General features: G+C 40.7%; 2 protein-coding genes across 7 annotated transcripts in view; both read left to right on the top strand.

Moving 5' to 3' along the window:
* Window positions 1-696: 696 nt before the first annotated feature.
* SPART (spartin) lies at window positions 697-25,792 on the top strand. Of its 6 annotated transcripts, none has more exons than XM_039537494.1 (11): window positions 698-931; window positions 2,078-2,124; window positions 5,703-5,814; window positions 7,030-7,966; window positions 9,131-9,328; window positions 10,308-10,412; window positions 14,546-14,675; window positions 16,482-16,676; window positions 18,659-18,817; window positions 18,917-19,007; window positions 23,861-25,792. In XM_039537494.1, the coding sequence occupies exons 4-11, from the start codon at window positions 7,091-7,093 to the stop codon at window positions 24,045-24,047; spliced, it is 1,941 nt and encodes a 646-aa protein (XP_039393428.1). In that variant the 5' UTR covers window positions 698-931; window positions 2,078-2,124; window positions 5,703-5,814; window positions 7,030-7,090; the 3' UTR covers window positions 24,048-25,792. The 6 variants fall into 6 exon arrangements, with proteins under 6 accessions (XP_039393447.1, XP_039393428.1, XP_039393418.1 ...); XM_039537507.1 differs by having other exon boundaries at window positions 699-933; window positions 7,134-7,966; XM_039537521.1 differs by lacking the exon at window positions 2,078-2,124 and adding an exon at window positions 21,845-21,905 and having other exon boundaries at window positions 699-933; window positions 23,861-24,000.
* Window positions 23,997-26,131, top strand: part of LOC120404657 (coiled-coil domain-containing protein 169-like) — a 55,890-nt gene continuing 53,755 nt past the window's right edge. Inside the window, exon 1 of the mRNA XM_039537549.1 lies at window positions 23,997-24,125. Coding sequence (XP_039393483.1) covers window positions 24,124-24,125 — 2 coding nt within the window. The 5' untranslated portion in view covers window positions 23,997-24,123. The remainder of the gene's footprint in view (window positions 24,126-26,131) is intronic.

Raw genomic sequence — 26,131 nt, 5'->3', positions numbered from 1 at the left:
AAGGATCAGCGTAGACAACCCCTCCACCAACAGATGGTGTAGTATTTTGGGGGAAAGTCTTGCCTGTGGTGCTGGAATTATTCCAATAAACCCCTGTGATTTCTATAAGGAAGTATTATAATATCCCCCATAGTGTCACAATCACCACATTGTGTTGTAGTGCCATGAAGATTTGTTGTATGGCGCTATGCTCTTGTGTTGTGCTGAGATTGATGTTTGACACAGCAGGATGATCTCTGTGACTGTTCTGTGTCAACTACCCTGATCTGAAGAGACGATGGCTGAATTTGTCCCTTTGAACGAAACTCACTGAAGTTGATAACTGCTTAGTTACCTAGCACAGAAAATTTCATGGGAAGTTTCACGATCACAAAACACAAATGGGGAGGTGTGACGTATCAGACATAACCACAAACAAGGATACGCTCTTGTGTATCACTTCCTTGCACAGATTCAACATGTGAACCCCAACAATCCCTCCCAGCCTTTCAACAGACCCTGCAATAACGTTTCAGTGCCACACGGCTCTGTCACCACACAACGCTGTCGTCTCCTGTTGTGACGACATCCGATTGTCCTGTGATGTCACCGCAGCGGCAACACCATGCCCTGCGGTTGTGAGGCAGTGATGTCACAAAGCAGTGTGATGTCATGCCAGATGATAACATACGCACGCGGCAGCCCGGGCTCGCCTGCCGCACCCCGATGGCGACCACACCCGTGACAGCCCGGGCCCGCGCCGCGGCGGTGCAGCCTCGCTCCGGCCTGGGGGGGCGCAGCGCGTGCAGAGGGCGCGCCCTGCCCAGCGCCCAAAAGCCTCCGCGTGAGGGACGGGAACAGCTGACAGGCGGTCACGTGATTCTCAGGGCAGCTGGGATCGCTGCGATAGTGGCGCAGAGGGAGCAGGTTGCTGGCGGGCGGCTCCGGTTCCGTGTGAGTGCCGGGTTCGGGCGGGGCAAGGGGCGAGCCCGCCTGCGGGTGGGGAGCGGGGGGAAGGGGCCTGTGTGCCTGGCTGGGGTGGGGAGACTCCCTGGTGTTGTGGGGCTGGTGCGGCCTCAGTTTCTTCCCCTCCCTCCGTCGTTCTCTGTCAGTTGTGGGGTCTCCTCCCTGGGCAGACCCTGCATTTGTTTATGGGAGGCGGTTTCTAGCTGAGACCCCAGTGGAGCTGGGGGTTACTCCCCGCACGTTTGTGAGTTGGGAGCTCCTAGGTGCCATTGGGGTCACGGACCAGCTCCCTCCTGCTGACTTGTCACCTCTCCACTGCCAGCCCCAGTCCACACGGATTAACATTGGAAGTGGTAGGCACACCCACCCAGAGACTTGTGGTGGTGGTGGTCACCTATTTTATAAACATCAGGACAACCAACTGGTACCTGACCCCACGCATCACAAAACAAATCTGCAAGTCACTTTATTAACTGACATTGCCAACATTTTTATTGACTTGAAACACAGAACAAAAAGTTAATAAAACCAATTTATATATATATATATATATATATATATATATATATATATATATATATATATATATATATATATATATAAGCCCCAGAGTACAGGAAAATTTAAAGTAACTTTGAAGTTGTACAGTTTCTGTTTGTTAACACAGGTTCATTTTTTAGCTTTTTCACCCATTCCCAAAAGGTTTGCAAATACAACTGACGTTTAAAAGTACCTGTATGATTTGGAAATTTATACCAGAATAATGAAACAATCGTCTAGAAAAATAATCCTGTAGTTTTACTTACACAGCACAGGTCTTAAATTCCCGTCTAATACTGATCCCTTGTTTTGGCTTAGGTGACTTTGCCAGACTTTTCTCCTAAGCGTTCCCATGGGAGTTGTGATGCCTCGGCAATGCAGAAAGCCAAGTTATCCAAAGCTGGGTACCCAAAAATTAGTGAACACTTCTGAAAACTTGACTGTATACACTTCTGCTTTAGTAATAATGGGAATAGTAAAATTGACCTACCTCATGTAGGTGTTGGGAGTATATTAGTACTGAATTGCATTGACTCATAGAGATGATTGAAAATCTAAGGTCTGTATCAGCTGTGTTAAATATGTTTTTCAGTGCTATCAGACTGACTCTGAATGAATAGAGAGTTTCACTGAAACACAGTAAGTTTACCTATGAAGCTGTAGCTCATTTTAGTTATCTAGAATGAAAGCGCTTCTCAGAATGGTTTGATTTTTTGAATTTTTTTTTTTTTTTTTTTTTTTTTTTTAGCACTATGCTTCGCAGTTTGGAGTGGGAGTGGTTCATATCTATCTGGCAGACTTGCTGCTAATAAAAGAGAGAAGATTAATGATGTTTGTTCTGTAACTCCTGTCCAGACCCAACTTCTGGTAGTCAGATGTGTAGGGGCACCCACAGTATGGGTTTGTGTCCCTGACCATCTTGGCTAATAGCCATTAATGAATTTACCTAAATCTTTTTTTGAATTCAGTTATTCTTTTGGCCTTCATAACCTCCACTAGCAATGAGTTCCACAGATTGATTGTGCATTGTGTGAAGAAGTTCTTCCATATGTTTGTTTTAAACCTGCTTTCTAATTCTAATATTTTTTTGAGGTAGGGCAACTAGAATTACGTGCAATATTCAAGGTGTGGGTGTACTATGGATTTATATAGTGGCGTGATATTTTTCTGTCTTATCTGTCCCTTTCCTAATGTTTTCTAACATTGTGTTAGCTTTTTTTTGACTACCATTGCACTCTGAGCAGATGTTTTCAGAGAACTATCCACAGTGACTCCAGGATCTCTTTCTTGAGTGGTAACAGCAAATTTAGACCCCATCATTTTGTATATATAGTTGGAATTATGTTTAACAGGGATATCTTCTGATGATTAACTCCATGTGTTAATTGTGCACTGCTTAAAATATTTTCTTTTATTATCAGTTTTAAGTTTGTTGCTCCAGGGAGGTTGTATAACAGTTGTTGGGTACTAGGTTAGGATCTAGGGAGACCTGGGTTCAATTCCGTGCTCCACCACAGACTTTCTGTGTGACCTTGGTCAAGTTACTTAATTTCTTTGTGGTTCATTTTCCCCTTCTGTAAAAAAAAGAAAGTAGCATTTTCCTACATCACAAAGGTGTTGCGAGAATAAATATATTAAAGATTGTGAGGTGCTCAGATGTAGGAACGTTACACTTCCTAAGCGCTAAGGGGGTTGGAATGCCGCCCCCGGATTTAGAGCGGCTGAAATGGTTCCCACCCCCCCACACACTTCCGGTCAGGAGGCACATAGATTAAGCGCTGATAAGGTGTATATCTCTGGAGTACATAGTGCATAAACCACCAACCAGGAGAGGGGGCGAGATGTTGGCTTGAGTTTGTACATGCGTATATTAGCATGATTTATATAACCACTTATAATAAATAGATGTGGACAGCCCCGTTGGGGGCGCTCCACGGGAACAGACTGACTGACTCGGCTTCGTCATTGCTACACTCAGATACTGTGGTGATAAGTATGTGTGATAGTCAGACAGACCTGGCCTCATATGAGCAGGTTATTCCTTAAGTTTGCTGCCTTCCAATTTCATTGAATGTTTCTTATATTATGAGAGAGTAAACAGAAGCACCTGATTTTTACCTTCTCTATAATACTAATTATTTTAAATATCTCTATCATATCCCCATTTACTCATTTCCACAGGCCCAATCTTTTCAGTATTTCCTTGCATGGAAGCTTTTCCATATATCTTCATGAATAAATCTCTGGCCCAAATTAACCATCTTCTTACAAAAACTTAACTCCCTTGTCAGCAAAGTGAAAATGAAATAATCATCCTAAGGAAATTGGATCCCATTCCTCAAAATGATTTTTAGTTCATGCTTAGTTTAAAGTTTAAAATCCAAACTGTTTACTAGACCCACCTACTAGATTGAGGTATCATATTGGGGATGGTTTTTAAATGATTTTAAGCACACAGTAAGATGCAGACTTCCTGAGATAGACAGATAGTGTATATGTAAACATCTGGAAGTACAGCCACTAAATTGTATCCTTTGGACTTATCATGATATTTCTAGCAAGTCTTTGTTTTGTTTGAGGAGGGAGAAATTCAGAGATTAGGCAAACTACCTAAAATGGCTTCAGAAGGTGTCCAGCAGAATGGCTTTCCACTGAGCCTCTGGTGCCCCCAGTTCCACATTGTGTGGCTGCACACCAGAGAATGCACTGCTGCCAACAATAGATTCAAAATATAAAATCAATTGGCTATTCACATTAACACCATGAATAAAACATTTCTAACTAGTATCACAGTGTGTGGCACTAGTTGGAATCACTGAGCCTGCTGTTGCAGCCCTGTTGCTGCACAAGTATGTGCATCAGCTGCTGTGTAAACAGTGCTTGTGCTGACATTGCAGTTTTTCCTGCAGATCTCTTTGCAATAAAGGGGCAGCAGTAGCAGTAGTGTTCTGGTGCTAGTGCTGTACTCACATAGACAAGTTAGGGAGCTGATAATGAATAATATAATCCAATATTTTTTTAATTTCAGTTTAACTACTGCTTCAGGATTATATTGTATGCCTTTTCTCAGTTAAAAACCATTAGCATAAAAGAGAAAAGTGAAAACTGAAAGATACACAAAAAATCTCATAACAGGCTGTGGCCCTGCATGTGAATCCACTCAGTCATTCTCACATGGAACCCCACTGACCTCAGAATGGGCCTCATTGTAAAATCAGAGGCACAGTCACTACAAATTTACAACAAATTTTTAAATTTTGACCTAAAGGAAACCAAACATCCTCGTGTGCAATTTCTCTTCCTCCACTCCATCCTCCCATTCATTTCCTTTGTTGTCCCCCTTCTGCCAGTCTCCTGATCTGTTCCCTCTCCCTTCACTCACGGTGGATTTAAATCAGCAAGCAGAAAGCATTTTATTTAAATGATTATAATTGTTTCTAGGGTGATCAGATGTTAAGGGGGAAATATCGGGACCACCGCAGGGAGGGCATGTGTGTGGGTTTTGTTTAATTTAAAACCACTCACCCATCCGGGAGTTCGGCAGCAATTCGGCGGAGAGCCCTTCAGTTGCGGACGGTCTTCGGCGGTACTTTGGCGGCGGGTGCTTCTGTCTTTGGCGGCAAGGTTTATTACCCGCTGCCAAAATACCGCCAAAGACCGTCCACGACTGAAGGGCTCTCTGCCGAATTGCCACCGAAGACCAGGAAACAAAATATCAGGACAAATAGCATCCCGAGCATGCTCTGGTCGGGACACGGGACAGACTCCTCAAAATTGGGACAGTCGACGTCTGGTCACCCTAATTGTTTCCCATTTGTATTTTAAATTATTTTTCCAAAGAAAAGTTCATTGTCACTGGTTGATATAACCATTAAAACATATTGATTTGATTATTCAGACTAACTGTAGCCTGGATGCTAGATGTGGTACTTTTTTGCTAACCAGGAGGATTAATTACAACTATATACATTTATTTAAGCAATTACATAGCTTAATTTAGACTCTTATTTCTGTTATTTTTTTCATTATATTAAAACGGTGCATCTTGTATTTCTTATTTACTAGATAACGAACTTTTTATTCGTGACTTGTGTCCAGCTGAATTTGGATGGAAAATGGAATTCAATTTAAAAAGCACAAACAGCATTTTGGAGTATTTTTATTGGTTGGGAAAAATCTGGTAGTTTCATTTAATCTCTAATTGTTGAAATTTACAGGAGAGGCTATACTCTGAAGAATGCTAGATGACTGAATAGTCTGCAAAACTGAAAATAAAAGTAATTAACTCAAAAGCACAACAGAAACTGAAAGACTGCCATTTGGAAAAAGGTAAACACCAATTTTTCTTCCATTATAAACAATGAAAATGAAATAAATGACTTTTAGTGCCATATTTATAAAGCTTGACCTCAAAAGTTAAATGTTCTTCCCCATAACATTTAAAAATAGTCTTTAACTCATTAAACTTTATGAGGACTCATTAATTCAGCTCATCATTTATTATGTCTTTGAAATATTTAATAAAGTAGAGTGAGTGTAGGCCTTCACGTAAGTTGCTGTCAATTCAAATTTAATTTTAAATACATTTGTTTTAAAAATAAATACTTAACATAAAATGGATTTTTAAGTAAAAATCCATATATTTAATTTAAAAACTTATCCGGCTTGTTGCTGCTGTTAAGGCTTTTTAAGACATCCAAATGTAGTATCTGGAGTCTGTGCTCTCTCCTAGTGCTTAATTTTTAGACCAGTAATAATTGACATAGGCTATTTATAATAGCAGGAACCGAAACCCAGCAGGACCCTCCAAATCTTTGAGTTCCCTGGATGATGAAGGTGCACAGCACCTTGCAAGGTCACACATTAACTAACTTAAACAGCTGATTAGTGTAAAAACTGAGCATCTAGTTACAGTATAAACAAAAACATTTTAATGTGAAGTACAAAATGAATAAATTGATCTTGTTCAGAATGTTATATCAGAATTGGACACATAAAAACTTCTTATAAAATAGTATTTGTCAGTATACTAAACCTATCAGCAAGAGAAACGAAACTAGTTTTAGAAAACATACGTTGCGGCTATTGTTCAAAATATAGTGTTGCATTCTGTTTTGAGTTGCACTTTGTTTTTTGTATCTTTCTGCACTTACCAAGAAGTGCTGAGTTGACATAAATTAAGATAGGGAACCATCATAAATTTTTAGTAATGGAGAGTCTGTGCATATATATCCATTGGAAATACACTTCTGTCATTATAAAATATTCTGGAACATAAACCTTTTCCACAGCTTTTCTCTCTTTAATAACTAAACACCTCTGTGGTGTAAGCTCCTCATTTGGGATTAGTCAGATCTGATTAATACAGGGTGAGAGTCCTCAATGAGCTGGAATCTTCTTTTCTAATCCAAAGGTTAACCAGAAATGTTAATAGAACAGATCAGACCCTGCACCATGCAGATAGATACTTTGGAGCTAAGACGATTTAGAGTGCTCTGTAAAATTTATTATACTGGTTTGAACAAAACAAGTTTTATTTTATAGGAAGTGTCTTTTAAGTGACTGCAAACAGTTCTTACTGGATGCCTATAAGGATCAGGAAGTTATGCCTACACTTAATCATGTTAACACTATGTTCCAATTTGCAGTCATGGAACAAGAACAGGATCCTGCAATTCTAGAAGATGCAAACATTAAAGCTATTAAAGAAGAGTTCAAGAAAGCCTTTATCTTTGTCAATAGAGGACTGAGTACAGATGAATTGGGTCAAAAGGAAGAAGCAAGGAACTACTATAAGCAAGGACTTGACCACTTGCTTAGAGGAGTTAGCATTCCATCACAAGGTCCTGAATGTACAGGATCCCAGTGGGACTCTGCCAGACAAATGCAGCAAAAGATGCAAGAGACTTTACAAAATGTTAGAACTCGGCTGAATATTCTAGAACAAAATACCCCTGCTAGGCAAACTAATGCCATCTCAATGAATGTGCCTCTAGAGGTGCCCAAGTTATACCCAGTGATTCCCACTAATGAAAAGCCAGAAAGGCCCCCTGCACCTTATTCTCTGATTCTACCATCTGGGCCTCCTGCAGCAAATGAAAATGTTGCAACTACAAGCAAAGAGAAACTTCCAGCTATGAGTCCTTCATCTCCAACAGCTCACTCTCTACCACATGAAGCTCCTCCTGTGTATACCCCTCAAGCTACTGATGGACACTATACCGTATCTTACGGTACAGACTCTGGGGAGTTTTCATCAGTTGGAGAGGACTACTACACAAAATGTACTCAGCCACCTCCCCTTGAAAGTCTAGGAGTAGATGCAGATGAACTGATCCTGATTCCCCAAGGAGTACAGATATTCTTTGTGAGTCCTGATGGGCAGGTTAGTGCTCCTTCGTATCCTGGATACCTGCGCATTGTGAAGTTCTTGGACACTGATGGTGCAATGGCCCAGAATCGTCCCCCTGCGTTTCTTCAGGTAACAGTTGGTGTGGTGTCTAACTTTAGAATACATTGTGTCTGTTACCATTGTTTGCATACGTGCTAGAACTTTGTAATCTGAGCCATTTGGGCTCCTGCACTTCTGAGCCAAAACCTGCTTCTCTTGTGTTACTTTTGAAAGAACCTGTAGCTAGTGAAGGAGTAGTTCTCTGTACATTTATTGTATACATAGATGCCACTAAAACATGCTGTTGTGTCTGTGAAGAAATAGCTCTTTTGTCTGAGAGTTCCAGAACACCAGGTGTTTCAATGGATTGCTTTTTTGGAGTGGGTTGGCTTTTAACACTTTTTTGATTTTATAGAACTCGTTTTCTCTTTCCTCAGATAAATTTGACCTATTGAATGCTATATTGCCATTAACTGAATCTGTGTATAAAGGGTCAGTTTAAAATGGACTTAAATACTTAACTTTCTAGCTGACCATGCCAGTATGGTTTACTTGGATAACCACAGTTCTGAATCTGTGGTTTATGTCCAACCTACTTATGTAAACTAGAGATGGAACAGACTTTTTAGGTTATCTAGTCCATCTTCTTGCCAGTGCAGCATTGTTTCCTTGTGTACATTTAGTACTGTTTTTCCAGCCTGGTTTCCAACTTCAGTCTCTTCTTTTTGAGAGCTTGTTTGTTTGGATCTTCTTATCCTTGCCTACAAGGGGGACGTATTCCCACCACTGGTTCAGCTCCACAAGTGTTAGCAGCACTAGAAGCTCTAGATAGCTCATTGGCAGCCATGCCCATTCTTTACACTGTGCCATGTAAACCTGCTCTGGGTGGAGCAGAATGGCATATGGACTGTAAATCTAGCACCTGTTTGGCATTAGGCTCCCTCTACTGCTGAAGCTGGGTTTCCTGGGTCTCAGTAAAAGGCTGCTATGCTGTATGATAGCCCTGTGAAAGTGAATTTTATTTGTTCCTTATTTAACTTTGGTGGCAGTCTATTGAGACTGATGTATCCCAACAACACACTTTTCAGGATCATTTGAGGCTTTTTTTTTTTTTTTAATAAAATGACATGGGAACCTTCGAGTCTGTGATGCTAATCTGTACAGATACTTTACCCTTCAACTGACCTTACTTTTGGCATATTGAAAGAGCATGATTCTTTAATTTATACAAATAAATGTATTTGTCATTTTCAGGTTTGTGATTGGCTGTATCCTCTTATGTGCAACCAGTCTCCTGTTCTGTGCTGTAATACTGGAGTCTACATGTTCCCAGATTTGATGTCGCAGGTGCCAGGATCCCACGTGGGAGTAGTGCTATCTTCAGAACTCCCAGCAGCTGACAGAGAGCTTTTTGAAGATCTGTTAAAACAGATGTCTGACCTCAGAGTCCAGGTAAATTCTAGGGCAATAGTTTTAAACCAAGGATAAAAGATGCAACAAATTGTAACTGCATAACAGGCATAACTTTGGGGTCTTACATAAGAGTGATCTGATCACTTGGTAAGCTAGGCAGAGTAATATGCATTTTAATACAGCCACATACAAAGGTAATACGTTTAGAAAAAACTATTGGAGGCAGTATTTAAGGATGGGGGGGACTATATCATGGAAAGCAGTGAGTTCCCAAAAAAGGCTAATATGAGTCTCCAGGGAAATATTGAGTAGAAGGGCACTATTATCTAGCAGTGGTGAGACCATTGCTTGACTACTGTGTCCAGTTCGAGTAGAACTTCAAAAATGATTAGACCTGGAAAGCATGCTTGAACAGAAGAGTTCTAAAGAGCTGAATCTACTTAGCTTACTGCAGAGAAGGTTAAGAGGTCACTTGACCAGTCTATAAGCACCTACACAGGGAAAAGATATTAGAGGACTCTTTTTTTAATTTAGCAGACAAAAGAATAACAAGATCCAGTGGCTTGAAGTTAGAAAAATTCTAATTTTGAAATAAGATGATTTTTAGCAGTGAGGGCAATTAAGCATTGGTAAATCCATCATCACTTAAAGGCTGTAAATCAAGACTGGTTGCCTTTCTAAAAGATATGCTCTTCTTCTTTTACCGCCAAAACTCAAACTCAGTAGTGTTCATGAAGGACCCAGTCCTGCAGTGTTATGTCCAGGGAGCCCCCTTTGGCCAATGTAAATTCCTGTTAACCTCAGTGCAGCACTATGTTGGCACAGGATCCTGTATGCAAGGCATTGCAGGATTGAGGCATTACTTAGCAGGGAAAAATAACTTCCTCCAGTACAGGAATTACTTGATGAAATCCTCTGGTCTGTGTTATGCAGCAGTTCAGACTAGATGTTCATAGTGGTCCTTTAATGGCCTTAAAATTCCATGAATCTATTAATTTGCCCTGATATGATGATGCAGGTGCCAAGATCCCATGAGGGAGTAGGATTATCTTCAGAACTTGCAGCAGCTGACAGAGAACATTATGAGGATATGTTAAAACAGATGTCTGACCTCAGAGTCCAGGTAAATTCTAGGGCAGTGATTTTAAACCAATGATAAAAGATGCAAATTGTCATTGAGTAACAAGTGTAACTTTATAGTGTTTAAAACTCTCAAATTGGCTTCTATGGTAGCCTGTGGTGGTGGAGTGCTCTGCAACAAAGGAAATGCAAAGGTGAATTCTGGTTCTGGTCTCGGCCCTTAATCTAAAAGGGTTTTGAAATGCTGCAGAGTTTACCCCTTGGGAGGGAGTTCCTTCTAGTTAAGAAAACATCCCAACCCCATTGTGTAATCCAGTATGCTTGTGATTACATGATAGCATTGAGCACCAGCTCAACAATATTTGCTAGAAGGATGCTGGCAACAATGAGTGGGGAAAATTCCCAAGGTTCTGCTGTGGATTATTACTTGTTTAGTGCTGACAGTGAGTCAGCCTGCTTGGATGCAAAGGACCTCTGGAGAAGAGGATGAGTGGGGAAATATTTTAGGAATTTTAAAGAAATATGTCATAACTTATTAAAAATCACAATTAAGAAAGAGGAAATAGATTCCTCAATTATAATGTGATCTATGTAGAACCCCATTTACTGTAGTTTAATTTTTCTCAAAATTGTCAGCCTTCTAACAAATATTTCTATAAAGGTTCTAATTTTGGTAGAACCAGCTGCCAGATGTCTGTAAACTCAAAATATGTTACCAAATTGTTGTTTGCTCTGGAGAGTAATGTATATTTAGTGCCTACAACAGGGGTCGGCAACCTTTCAGCAGTGGTGTGCCGAGTCTTCATTTAGTCACTCTGATTTAAGGTTTCATGTGCCGGTCATACATTTTAACGTTTTTAGCAGGTCTCTTTCTATAAGTCTTTACATACAACAATAGTTTAGTTATTAAAATGTTTTAAAAAACTTCATTTAAAATTAAATTAAAATGCAGAGCCCCCCACCCCCGCCCGCCCCAGACCGGTAGCCAGGGCCTGGGCAGTGTGAGTGCCACTGAAAATCAGCTCATGTGCCGCCTTCGGCACACGTACCATAGGTTGCTTACCCCTGGCCTACAATATGCTTAGCACTGTGCAATACATACAAATAGTTAGTCAGTCCCTGTTCTGAAGAACTTGTCTAATGGAATGGCATGCAAAACATGGGAGGATGACTTAAAAGGTAAAATGCAACAAAACACTGACTTTTCATCTTTTTAATTAGAAAGTCACTACTTCTATTACTTTCGTGTCACAGGTGTGGTGGCTTGGCAAATTGTGAAGGCATTCCTTCCTTAGGGAGCAACATAGAGAAATGCATGGGAAAGGGTTTGGAAGGAGACAAATGGGACATGAAGCCTGGTGTAAATCAAAAGGGAAACACAGCAAGAGACAGATCTGAGATGTAGGCAGATTCATGAAGGGATATTTCCTCTTGGAATAACATGTATATTTGGATTCAGTAACTTTTGATTTGCAAACATTCAGTATTTATTAGGAAAGTAAAACTTTTTTTTTCTTTTTTTTCAAGTACTTCATAAGCTGGTGGTCTTGATTTAATACTAAAAATATATGGTATTCACTATATATTATGTATTTGCCAGGGGTATTTTTTATCATCAGTGTCCATGATCAGTAAATCCCACTCCCTGACCTTGCAAAATACTTTCTCCCTTCCTCTTTCTACTAACCAAGTCACCTAATGTTTTTGTTGAGAGAATCCACTTGAGACTCTTATAATAAAATCATGGAAGAGTTGTATTTCTTGGCTTTCTGTAATGACTGGCTGATCATACTTATGAGCTATCATAATGTTCTAAGTTATTTCTTTCATTGAGGAGACAGTGCTTTTCAATTTCAAGAATTCTGAGCAATATGCTGAAATAGGATTTGATTGTGAAGCTTTTCTTAGAAGAGCATTTATCTTTAAAGTTGCTCTGTGTTGGCAACCAACTGTTAAGACCATTTTAAAGTGTTTTATCAAATCCAAAATAAACATTAATACTGCCTTGTCTAATTTTAAAAGATTCTAGAAATCATCATCTAAACTTTTTAGTGGCATTTATGAAGTGTGTGTGTGTGGGCGGGGGGGGAAGCATTACAGAGCCTTGTTTGTTGGCTTCTGAATGTTAAGCTAAATTGTTATTCCCCTTCCCCCCCCTTTTTTTTAAATACAGTACTGATGAGGACATAATTAGTAACTATATGTCATGTCTAACAAAATGACATGAGTTTTACTCTATATTGCAAAAACAATCTATTTTTGCTTTATAATGACCCACTTAAGGAGCTTACAGTGTAGAGGATTAGTCAACGATACAGCTGGACCCAGATAAGTTACTTTATAGTTTGTATGTGTTAAGGATTTTTATCTAACAGGTATTTTAATTGTTTACATACAAGACAGTGTACACATTCAAAAATGGGATCCTATACTGTTATCAAACAATAATTGGTCATTTTCTTGGAGTTGTGACTAATATATACTAAAGTCACTGACATGAGAATAGTAGGGCAATACTGGAGGTGAGTCTCTGCATGCAAATCATACAGACTGTGTTGCAGTGTTCATCTTCCAGTAGCATGTTATTTAGTATCTCTGGCTGTTCAACAAAAAACTAAGAGCTCATCTATTTTTGGACTTCCTCTCTGTTCACTTTTCTCCTACTGTAACAGTCCTGTTCCATGCCCCCATTTTACTTTATTTTCTGAAAATATTTATTGAAATACACTTCCTCAGATTCTCCTGTCTAGTATTATTCTGTTTTGTATTTTTGTGCCTTATTTGATATCTGTTCCTGGATGGTAATTATAACCATTCTTTTCCATTGGTCCTAGACACATCTTCTTTTTTTCTTTCAGAACTTTAACCAATCTTCTCTTCACCTCTGTAGATTACTTCTAGCTAAAGAAGGCAGAGAAAATTAAGGCGAGGTTTTAACTCTACTTAATTTTAACAGTAAATAATACTAGTACAAGTTAAATACCAGGAGGGTCAAAGTAAAGTCCATTACATACTAAAATCATATTAATGGGGATAGTTCAGTGGTTTGAGCATTGGCCTACCAAACCCAGGGTTGTGAGTTCAATTCTTGAGGGGGCCATTTAGGGGTCTAGAGCAAAAATCTGTCTGGGGATTCTTCCTGCTCAAAGCAGGTTGGACTAGATGACCTCCTGAGGTCCCTTCCAACCCTGATATTCTATGATTCTAATCCTATTAATTGCAACAAAATTGCTTTATGAAAAATAGTAGCCAGTCCGGTCTTTGCCACTGCTACCTCTGAGTGATTGACAAACGTTGCAGTCTAATCCAAAGGCTTTAGAATGTTAGAGATAAAGGCAGGTAAAGCAGCCCCCCTTGGCCTGAAGAGAAGGCAACATCATATACCACTCTGTAGCGTTCCTGGCTGTGCCAGTCTGTAAATGGTCCAGCAGCTCATGGCATGAATAAATTTCCTTTTATTTATAAATTTGGGAGGGGAAGAGAAGAGGGAGCAAATTCCCAGCAAAGCTGTGTTTGTTGCAGCTGGACTCTCTGGGCAAAGAGAGAACAGATGGGGCTGCAGCTCCCATACTGAACAGCAGCAAAGCATTGTCTTCCCTCTTAAAAAAAATAAAATGGAAAGATGGACGTGTTTCTATTTTTTCTTACATTAAACCCCCAAAATAGAGTTCTCGGCTCTGTTAATTGGCCAAACACTCCTGTTAGTAAGTAAGTTTCCACTCTAATTAGACCAAAAAGTCTACAATTTTTGTTTTAAAATGCTTATTAGAAAAGTTTCTAAAAAAAATATATATATATTGCGGTGAAAAAGTCACTGAATCTCTTCCTTGTCTCAAAGCAACACACAGGCTTTCATCCATTCTCTGCCAATTTATCTCAGAAATAAGTAACTTAATCCCAAGTTTTTAAAGATATCTAGACATTGCTCTGTGTGTTGCAATGCCTAAGTCTCCTTAAAAGGTCACCAGGATGTAGGAGCCTGTCACTTTTGAAAATGAGGCTTTGGCTCCTAAGTCACTTCAGCTTTATAACACTGAGTGGAGTAACACCTAAATACCTTTTAAAAATCTTGATCTCAGCTACTGTGATTAATGGAGACCATCTAAATACCTAAATAGGATAACTTGGTAGCTTGCTAAATACTTTGTTTTCATGAATGTGTATTTCATCCCTTAGCCTTTGGAAGCTTCAAATGATGTGATTAACCTGGCCCAGACTGTACGCATCCAACCAGAGCCTGAAGGAGGCGAGAGAGAAAGAGAGTTACCTGAGTGGAGTGAGAAAGTAGCCCATGGAATCTTGTCAGGTACTACCAGAATCGGGGATTTGTTTAATATAATTGTCCTGCTGGTACTGTTTAAACACTATATTTTGATTTAAAGGCATTGTTGCTGATGAACATTTTGTGGGGCAGGGGAGCTAGATCCACAAAGATTACTTAAGCTCTGTTGCAATGCCCGACTTTAGGCACCAGCCACCTAGTTGAATCCATAGCTTTGAGTAAGGCACCGAGATTTCCTGTACAGTGCATGGGGAGAGTTAGATGCCTAAAAATTGGGATTCACTATAGAAAGCACAGAGTTGGGGAGCCACCTAAACTAGCTAATAGGAAATTGGAGGAGGGGGGTATGACCTCAGTCAAGCTCATTAAAGGGAGTTGGGCACTTAAGTCTGAGTTAGAGGGAGGCGCCTCCCTTCACTCGGGATTCACAGCCTTGAATTCTCTCTTGGACATAGGACTGACCTGGCCTAGGCATCCTTCTCACAAAAACAGAGGAGAAGGTGATGCCCTCTCCCCCCTTACACCCAATAGCCAGGTGGTTAGAGCACCCACCAGGTTCAGTGCCCACTCTGCCTAACTGGAGCAGAGACTTGAACCCTGGTCTTCCACCTCCCCAGGTGAGTGCCCTAATCACTGGGCTGTAGAGTCAATCTCTCTGTGACCCAACGAATATTTATTTTATACAAAGTGGAACAGCTGCAGAAGCTGAGAGCACCCCACTCCAGACTACTGCATAGCCAAGTGGTTAGGGCACACACCTGAGAGCAGGGGGACCTGGGTTACAGTCCCTGCTCCTCTCTGGCAGAGTGGGGATTTTAACCTGGGTCTCCCATATCCTGAGTGAGTGCTCTAACCACTCAGATATACAGTATAAGAGGGGCACCACCATCTCCACTGTTTTGTGTGGGGCCTGATCCAGTAAGCATGCCCTAAAACTGTCCCTCTCTGAGGTGAGATTGGTGGGGAACACCTAATCTGAGATCCCACCATGAGTTAGGCACCTGCTGTCAGGATTTAGACAGCTGTGTGTGCATGCCAACCACCAGCAGAAACTTAGATCCCTACAGGGTTAGATGGTATCTGAGTGGAGGTTCTGAGAATCTAAATGTTGGACTTAAGTGCCTAAATCCCTTTGTGGATCTAGCCCTGAATGATTCAAGCCACTGAAATGAAACTGTTTTAGTCCTTTATGATTATATTAGAAAAAACAGGCATCTGATCTTTAAAGAAAAGATAAGCATTCTGTAATGGTTCTGTCCTCCAGGTATGCGGTGACAGAAGAATAAATTTGTCTGTTATAGAATCCTGTTTCCAGTACATTAGGCCTGCATTTCTTGTACTGTGCTTGCTTGTGGGCTAATGGGGGCAAACTGAGCTGCCCTTGAATGACTGACTGCACTCTTAGAAAAAGCAGTACTGAGAGAGTAGTTGTGGGTAACTGTTCCTGTGCTCCCAGAGTTCTCTCCTGCTGATCACACCTCCTGTTCAGTGTGTGACGCTGGTGGGAGGGTTAATGAATGCTAATGACACTCAGCTCTCTCTGTCTCTTACTTAACCATGCTGGAGCAGGGTCTATATCATGAAATTGAGGCTTGGATGAGGGTTAGCTAGGTGTGACTGAAATCGGACAAGTTGGAGATAATGTGGTTGGAGGCAGCAGAAAGAAGAGTTGTGGAAATTGATTTGTGCTAGCACCTCTGACTGAGGAAGTACATCTGCCATTTGCAATACAGGTGTGTAATTTAGGTATGTTAGGAGGGAGGAGAAAATACTGCCAGAAGTCCAGTCTGTAAATACTACACATCATAAGTTAATTAATTTGTTTTGAAGGAGCATCCTGGTTGAGTTGGGGTTTGGTCAAGGGAGCAGAATATACTGGCAAAGCAATCCACAAAGGAGCTTCCAAATTGCGAGAACACATTCAGCCAGAAGAAAAACCGTTGGAAGTAAATCCAACTGTAGCAAAGGGGCTTCATGTAGCAAAACAAGCAACTGGAGGAGCTGTAAAAGTCAGCCGGTTTTTGGGTAAGATGTTCTGCATCTGAATTCTGCAAAAAGATGTTGTGTTGTAGGGGTAGGCAACCTATGGCACGTGTGCCAGAGGCGGCATGCAAGCTGATTTTTTTTCAGTGGCACTCTCTGCCCAGGTCCTGGCCACTGGCCCCGGGGGTTCTGCATTTTAATTTTAAATGAAGCTTCTTAAACATTTTAAAAACTTATTTACTCTTTATAGAAAGAGACCTTCTAAAAATGTTAAAATGTATTACTGGCACACAAAACCTTAAATTAGAGTGAATAAATAAAGACTCGGCACACCACTTATGAAAGGTTGCTGACCCCTGTAAAATGTATTGAATGTGCAGACTGTAAACACACCCTGCTTGTTTGGGTTTCTGAAGTGCAGTAACTAGATGAGTTAATGAACTGACCTCATTTACGGATCACTTGGCTAGTCCTGGTTATCGTTAGTGTGAGATCAGAATTAGCCCCAAAGTATCATACCATATTTGGCCTTTTAGAAAGCAAGTGGTGTGTGTGTGTTTGTGTCCCGTGTACATCTCTCTTCTCCCCCCCCCCCCCCCCAAATCCAAAGATCAAGCATATTGCAGAAATCCATGAAATGTATCAGAGCAATCTTACATTTATTTTAAAATGTTAGATTGGACTCTCCATGTTGAATTAAATGGCTAAAACTGACTGTTACCTTTGGTGCCAAAAGTAGCTGGTTTTATTTATTTGTTTAGTTGTTAATGTCAGTTTTTAAAGGTTATAGCTGAACTCCTCTCTTCAACCTCTACAATTATCAAAACACAGAGGTACCAGTATAGAGTGTGTGGGTTTTTTTGTTTTGTTTTTTTTTTTCAAATCTGGGGGCTTAAAATTAGGCCTCTAACTTCATACTTGGACATTTCAATAGAAGTGGCCTAGTGTTCAGAGGTGTTGAGCAGCCCCAGTGCCTATTGATTTCATTCTCTTATTAATTTGCATTATTATGGTGGGGCCTATAGGCCCCAACCACAACTAGGACCCAGTGAGTTGGGTATTATAGAGTCACCTGGAGGAGCTCGTGAAAGTAAGACAGTATGTGCCCTCCTGACCAGCTTACATCTATTTAAACAAGGCAGAAAAAAGGCAAGGAGGTATTGTCCCCAATTTACAGATAGGAAACTGAGTCACAGAAAGTTGCCCCAGATTGAGTTTGTGGACTAGTCTACACTAGAAGTGCTACATCGGCACAGCTGCACTGTCTGGTGAAGATGCTCTATGCTGACAGGAGACAGCTCTAGACTACCTGTCGTATTGGCGGGTAGCGATCGATTTTTTCGGGGATCGATATATCACATCTCATCTAGACACGATATATCAATCCCCGAACGCGCTCCCGTCGACTCTGGAACTCCACCGGAGCGAGCGGTGGTAGCGGGGGAGCCACGGACGTCGATCCCGCATAGTGAGGACGGGAGTTAAGTCGGAATAAAATACTTCGACTTCAGCTACGGTATTCCCGTAGCTGAAGCTGCATATATTACATCGACACCCCCCGCCCCCAGTGTAGACCAGGCCTATGTCGATAGGAGAGCGTCTCTTGCCAACATAGTACTGTCCACACTGGTGCTTCAATCGGGGTAACTTGCCTCGCTTGGGAAAAGTGGCTTTTTCACACCCCTGAGCAACGTAAGTTATATCAACATAAGTGGTAAGTGTAGACCTGCCCTATGACAGAACTAAGAAATTAACCTAGATGTTGACTTCAAGTCCAGTGCCTTAACCACAAGATCATCCTTCCTCTTTTAATGGGAGCTGGGGCTGCTCAGCATCTCTGAAAATCAGGCCACTTCTATTTAGGTGCCTAAATATGAATTTAGAAGCCTCTTTCTCATGAACAGAATAAAATTGCAACAACTTTTTAGACTTTAATAGAACGTCTAATTCAGCCAAACATTTTTCTTTCTCCATTTAACAAGAACTTTGAGACTCAATCTGAATATTCTTTTTGTGTGTATTAGTTGAAGGGGTGTGTTCAATAGCAAGCAGTATTGGAAAAGAGTTAGCCCCACATGTGAAGAAGCATGGGAGCAAATTGGTTCCTGAGTCGCTTAAGAAAGACAAAGATGCAAAGTCCACTTTTGATGGTGCCATGGTTGTAGCAGCAAGTGGAATTCAAGGTAACAAAAAAAATAATTCTAAATGCATGCTGCAAGCTACATAACTCTCTCATTTTGCAATGTGTTGGCTTAAAATAAACTGTTTGATTATATTTATAGGGTTTTCAACAGTATGGCAAGGTTTGGAAAGTGCAGCAAAATGCATTGCTAATAGTGTTTCAACCGAGACTGTTCACACTGTCCAGCACAAGTAAGTTACATTTTTATCAGCTTAGTAACTGGTTTGTCTCCTACAATAAACTAGGATCATGTATGAACAATGGCCAACATATATGCCTGTTTGTTAAACTTATAGATTTTACAAAATTATAGCAAATCTTGCTATACAGGATAAAATCTCTTTGCACTAGGTATACAGTAAATGATTTTCTTGTAAGTGAATAGTGACAGGCTTGCCCTCTACCTAAATCTGATTATTGTATATACTCGTTCATAAGCAGAATATTTTTGGTAAAAAAGTGACACATCAAAAAGCGGGGGTTGGCTTATAAATGGATTTACACCAAAATGTGGTGATTTTAAACTCTATGGAATCATTGAATTGAATATCTAATACATTGTCGTTTTGTTTACCTGGAGCATTCACGGGCACGGAGCCCCTCAGCTCCCTGTGGCCGCGGTTTGCCATTCCCAGCTGCGGGAAGTGATGCACCCCCATTGGCTGGGAACAGCAAACTGCGGCCACTGGGAGCTGAGGGGCTCTATGCCTATGAACGCTCCAGGTAAACAAAACGTCCCGACCCTCCAGCAGCTTACCCTGACGGCCTGGGAGCAAAAGTTTTCCAACCCCTGAAATATAGGGTTGGCTTATGAAAGGGTCCTACAGGGTTTTTTTGCTATTTTTACTTATCCATCTTGGGGGGGTCGGCTTATAAACGAATAGGCTAATGAACGAGTATATACAGTATGTAACTGAGTAAATGTCCCTAAGGCAGTGGGTTTTCAAACTTTTCTGGGGACCCAGTTGAAGAAACTGTAATGCTTGTGACCCAGCGAAGCTGGAGATGAGGGGTATAGGAGGGGCTCAGGGCTGGGCCAAAGAGTTGGGGTGCAGGGGTGAGGGCTGTGGGGTGGGGCTGGGAATGAGGGGTTCAGGCTGTGTGTGTGTGGGGGGGGGCTCTGAGCTGTGGTGGGGGTTGGGGTGTGTGTGTGGGGGGGTGCTCTGGGCTGGCGATGCAGGCTCTGGGGTGGGGCCGGGGATGAGGGGTTTGGGGTGCAGGAGGGGTTCCATGTTTGGGGGGGAGGGGTATCTCAGGGAAGGGGATTGGGGCACAGGGTTGGGGTTCAGACTTACCTTGAGCAGCTCCCGGTCAGTGGTGCAGCGGCAGGCTTCCCGCCTATTCTGGCGCCGTGGACCGCGCTGTGCCATGGAAGCAGCTAGCAGCAGGTCCTGCTCCTAGGTGGAGGCACACAAGTGGCTTCACCCGACTCTTGCCCACAGGCACCTCCCCCCACAGTTCTCATTGGCCAGTTGCTGGCCAATGGGAGTGCAGAGCCGGTTCTGAGGGTGGGGGCAGTGCACGGAGCCTTGTGGCCTCGCTGCCTAGAAGCCGGACCTGCTGCTGGCTGCTTCCAGGGTACAGTGCGGTGCCTTAGTTGGGCAGCACCGCCAATGGGACTTTTAAAATCCCAGTTGGTGGTGTTGACCAGAGCAACACTGTGCCTGTCATGCCACAACCCATTTGAAAAACACTGCCCTAATGGATTTATTTTTTTAACTCTGTGGTCTGAATTAGTACAACTTTGAGAGATGTAGGTAGAAATCCTATTCAGATTTTAATGTGTGTTTCAACATTATTTTTATTTAAAAAACCAACAACCCTGTCTAGCTAAAATACTTCTAACTTTGAGTCACTTCTAACTCTGGTTGAGTCTTCACTGTTTTTGTTTACCAAAGTTTTTAACAAAAATTCAGATGAAGATGAGATAATCTGGTGTACAAGGAAGGAGTTTCAGCTACAAGTAGGTGCAAAGGAGGACATAAAAGGGGAGTTAAGGAAACCTTAAAACATAGGCCTCAGCAGTAGAGATATTGAACAGAGCATTTAAAGTTAGGGTGGACATAAATACAGATGTTGCCAGAGACAAGTAAGAGGGGGTGGAAAGGATAGGGGGATTTAGGAGCATGTGGTACTACCGTGATGGGAAGAAAGATGATGGTAGAGATCATCTGAAGAGATGAGAAAATTACAAACTGGGAGATATGAAAAGGAATGTTGGAAAGATGATGACCTAAGGTGAAAGAGTGCAAGTGTTGATCTGGAAAACCAATACAATAGGCATGATCAGAACTGGGAGATTCAGTAAAGGCACTTGGGTAACAATGGAGTCAGTGACAGATGATCTAGCAGCAGCCAGGTCAAAGTGGTACAGGTAAATGCAAACGGATCAGAAGAAGCAGGTAAGACAATGAGTAGACAAACAATATAGAATAGAGGTCACTGGTGAAAAGTTCAAGTTCTCTGCATTTCAGACTGGAGGCTGTGGATGTACTCTTGGAATACATTTTGGGGAGATGGCAAGCAGGTTGGTGATGGGTCTTTTATAGGCGGCTGCAAGAAATGCATTAAGGCTTATGGTAGGCTGGGCATAATGCCTGCAGGTGGCATGGAAAGAAGATCATTAGTCTTACACCCTGGATACAATGACATTTCAATTTTTTTTTAAACAAGCTTTTACTTTATTCTACAGAGTGGAGAGTACAGAAATGTGTTTATAAATATCTGCAAGAGCTTTGGAAATATTAGCAGATATTGCTATTTGCAGATCTATAGATTAAGCATGTTTCTCAGACATGCCCAAAGGTGGGAATAATCATGTCTCATTGGGGCTTGTATTGTGTGTATGTTCCATATGTCATTTTAGAACAGTCTGACTAATCAAAACTGCATCACTGTTACCTGGCTGTCTAATGGTATCTTACGCCTAATGAACTGTCCTACTTATTTCTAATAGGAAGTGGCTGGAGGAGCTGTATTAGTACTCTGCTGCCATTTAAAATCACATTAATGTTTGTTTTTATTTTAGATATAAAAATAGGAAACATGGAGATCAGCTATCAACAGCCACTAAGAGTGACAAGCAATAAGTAACTAAATTTTGCAGTTAACTAAAACTTACAGTATTTGATAATTGAGGATTCCCCCCCATCTTTTGCATTTGGCTCTATCCAAACATGTTTTAAAATCTTACAGGAGATCTTTTTAAGCTGGTTTCAGTTTAGGTGGCAGAACTGTCTTTTTCTATAAGACAACTGTAAAAATCAGCATAATGGACATTAAAGGAACACTGTCAGGTTTCCACCAAGCTACAAGTGTTCTGGACTTGAATGTAGCTGCAGAACTACTAGCTCTGTTTGGGTGCAAGTGAAGTAAGTGACCTCTAACTACTTAGGTTCTTATACCGGTGTCCCTCATTCTAGTATCTGACTGCGTCTTGATACATTTAAAAACAAAAACTCTTAGGCATTCAGATTTTGAGCTGGGGTGAAGAATCAATTTATCAAATCTTGTGTGTATATAGGGCTTAGGAAGAAAGCTAAATTAACTATACACTCTGGCATTGGATGTACCATAATCAGTACAGCTACCTGTTGTAGTGATGCTGTGGCAAATTTATTTAGTGTATCAATGGAGGAAATAACTAATCAAACTGTCAAATATTTACTCCTTCTTGCTGTCAACTAATTCTGCGATCTGCAAATTAGACCATAATCATGATTAAGGCTGCTACTCTATTAACAGAGAATATTAAATACAAATATGAGGGTTTTTTTTTCTCATTTAGTTTCAGTGCTTGGTCCAGCCCTCAGTAGACAGGGCTGCTCTTCTCATATTAGATAAGGACCCAGACTTTGGTTCTCCTAACATAATACATTACCTCCACTCTTTTAAATCTCTGAGCTCCGTCTTGCAGGAGGCTCAGCCCAGATGGTGAAGCAAAAGTGGCTTAGCACTGCTGGGATTCTGGGATCACCAAGACTATTTCTGCCCTGCTCTTATTTATGCATGGCTACAATGCATCCCAAGGGGCTGTGTGGCAACTTGGAACAGCTGGATTGCTGAGTGCTCTGGCCATTCCCCTGTGCTGGTCCAATACAAAGATGTGTTATGCTGGCCCTACCTTGCTGGAGAAATTCCTAAATGGGGAGATCTGGTTGCTTACCTGCCTCCTTAGGCTATAGAAGCAGTGTAAAGAGGCTGGAACACAGCCCAGGACTGAGACCTATCTTTGAGTATGCTGGACTAATACCTCCCCTTTGCCAGGATCTTCTGATACCAGGACACTACTGACTGAGGCTTTCCAACTAGTAGAACTACTCTCTCTTCCCATTGTTCTGTCTCCAATTCATCTCACTTCCTTTTATTCACACCTGTAGGGGAACAGTCAGATTTTTTCATCCCCCCAATACCATTTACACCAGTGGTTCTCAAACTATTGTACTGGTTGACTCCCTTTCACATAGCAAGCCTCTGAGTGTGACCCCCCCCCCTTATAAATTAAAAACATTTGTTGTTTTTTATATTTAACACCATTATAAATGCTGGAGGCAAAGCAGGGTTTGGGATGGAGGCTGACCCCCCCCCCCCATGTAATAACCTCATGACCCCGTTTGAGAACCCCTGGTTTACACCTAACTCCTGGAGAAAAGAACAGGGCAGTAGTTGGTATTCTGACACTTGAAAAGAAAGTTATGGAATTAATAAACCTTGTGACAGATTAGCAGCCATAATTGATAAGAATTTTAGCAATTTTTAATTTTGATAAATATTTAAACAAAGTCTGGTCAAACTTGATCTGGGTTCTTTCATTTTCTTTGTGCTATGCATAAACTCTTGCTTTGGGAGTGAAGATTTCAAGAGGAGTGAATTGCTACAATCCATAGGTGTAGTCTTGTGAAGACCCCATTCTGAAACAGATTTACAACCATGTGGGCATGGGTACCAAGGGTTTGCACATCAGGAAAAGTGAATGAACAGATGACCTCACTTGTATTAAATTTTAAAATGTATTTTCATATCTACAAATATGATGTTTCTTAAGGTATGGGGATGATGCAGGCCATGCTACAGACAACGCTATGAATTCTGCAATCAATGTTGGTGTGACAGCATTTAACATTGACAACATTGGTATCAAAGCTATAGTGAAGAAAACTGCAAAAGAGACTGGTTATGCCGTGCTGGATGAATATAAAGTACTAGAAAAGGAGAAAAAGGATGGAAGATAAAACATTTAATTTCCCAAAGCCTTACAGTATGGATGTAACTTACTATTTTAAAGTAATGGGATAATGCTAACCTATAATGTAAGTATTTATTTTTATAACTGTCTTTACGAAAACTAATTATTTACATACTTGAGAGAACTGAAGGCATAAAACTAGTGATTTTCTCTGAGTTGAAAGTACCCTTCATTCAGCACTTCTGCATCATGTATCAGTCTGACCACTGGAAGGATATGGATTTGGAATTACATGTAGTACATTCAGGAAAAAATCATCTCCATAATCTAATTCAAAAACACTATTTTTTGAAAATATAAAATGGAACAGTACCATGAATGGAAATATGAACTTGTCTTGAGTATTTTTGTAACACTGTTTGTAAAGAAAAAGGGTTGGTACTCTAAATAAATCTAATAGGGTTTATGGTTTATTAATTCCACTTTTAATTATTATGGTTGAAATGAGTTTACCAAGGCAGAATTGTCTCCTCTAATTATATGCACTAAGATTAGTTTTGGGTTCCATTCTTTAGTTTCAAAAGATTAGAGAAATTCCTTTAGGACAGCTAACATTTAAATAGCAGCTGACCTAATAACCAAAGTCATAGTAAAAGAAATGAAAGAGAACCTCAGGTAGCCTCCCTCCTTTTAAAGTTAAATGCTTTTCAGAACAAATATTTGTGTAAACCAAAGACTTAAACCACACTTTTTATTAGGGTGACAAGTACTCTCTGTACAAGAGAACCAACTCAAAAATAATCAGAGTATTCACAAGTTGGCAGTAAAAAAAACAAAAAGAGAATTCAATAATTCTGTGCAATTTTTTTTCCCTTTTGGGGGGGTGTGTATGTGTGGGGGGGAGAGAACTAATTCTGTAGTACCAAAAAAAATCAGGGTGAGACTCTAGCCAGGAAAAAATTCTTCTATAGAAAAGATTTCACTGACCTTTTACACTGCATGTGTTTCACAATCCATCTACTGTAACTGTAATGTCTTTAGAAAGATTTCTAATGTATTGTAACATTGGGTATTACTGCCCTCTAATGGAATATCAGGGTATTTGAAATGTTAAGTTTTTGTTTTCTGTCCTACTTCAGAATCTAGTATTAAATGCCAACAATTATTAAAATGAGCTTTCAGTCTTGGTAAGGGCATGACTTCATGGGCATGAACACAATGAAAAATTAAATTCTGAAAATCATCCCCATGAATGTAATATACATGCTGCTTTTGTAAGTAGTTGTTTTTTGCCCACTTTCTACTCAGACATGAACTGTCCTGATGTTTGTTATAGAACAAAAAGTGTGTACAACAGCTTTGTGTAGTATACAGGACTGTGGTACATATGAAAAACTCAAGTCATTCTCTGCTACTGACTCAAAACTTCATTACTGGGCTTCACAGCTGCTATCCGTTCCAGTCTTGATTGAACCTGTAGTGGAAACAAAATGACATTTACAAACTGTCTGTCTTTCACATTAATTGCAGAAAATGACTTAACTGTGTGACTGGCTCAGACTCATCAATAAATGCAATCAAAGTCTATACTAATGGATTAATAGAAGGTAGTGTATTTGCACAGCTATTACATGCCTGTAGCTGGTGATGGTGAGAAGCATGAGGCCAAGAGCGTAACAACTTGACTCACAATTCTTGGAGTGTCTTGTGGAATTGAGATTATAAATAAAACTAATTGACCTGTGTGCTTAGCATTACTATGGATGCAGAGCTACTGTGTGCATTTTCTGTTGTGAGAATAGGAAAAATCCCAGATTTTTACTTATGTGACAGTCCAGATCATAACCTTCAGCCAGGTCTACACTAGCAACTTTTACTAGTATAGCAGTGTCTGTAAGGGATATGGGGGTGTTTTTGGCAAGATTTCTATACTAGCAAATACCCTGCTCTAAATGCAGTTATATAGGCATAAGTCACTTTTGGGGCTAGTTCATTTTGCTCACTGGAGCAGTATAAGGTATGTCTCCACTAAAAGGGCTTGCTTACTGATATTGATAAATCCTTTCTAGTGTAGACTAGACCTTAGTCTTGTAACCTGCTTCTGTCTCTACCTACTGTGTGCTGCTTCAG

This window comes from Mauremys reevesii, linkage group 1 (genome assembly GCF_016161935.1).
Source record: "Mauremys reevesii isolate NIE-2019 linkage group 1, ASM1616193v1, whole genome shotgun sequence".
NCBI classification, from domain to species: domain Eukaryota; kingdom Metazoa; phylum Chordata; order Testudines; family Geoemydidae; genus Mauremys; species Mauremys reevesii.
Note: the sequence above shows the minus strand (reverse complement) of the source record. Positions and strands in the feature narration are given on the sequence as shown.

Bases quoted from the DNA above. Each gene is read 5' to 3' on its own strand.
- SPART (XM_039537494.1), top strand. From the start codon at position 7,091: ATGCCTACACTTAATCATGTTAACACTATGTTCCAATTTGCAGTCATG. The intron at 14,676-16,481 runs GTACTACCAGAA...TTTGTTTTGAAG, and splicing joins AGCCCATGGAATCTTGTCAG to GAGCATCCTGGTTGAGTTGG. The intron at 18,818-18,916 runs GTAACAAAAAAA...TTATATTTATAG, and splicing joins AGCAGCAAGTGGAATTCAAG to GGTTTTCAACAGTATGGCAA.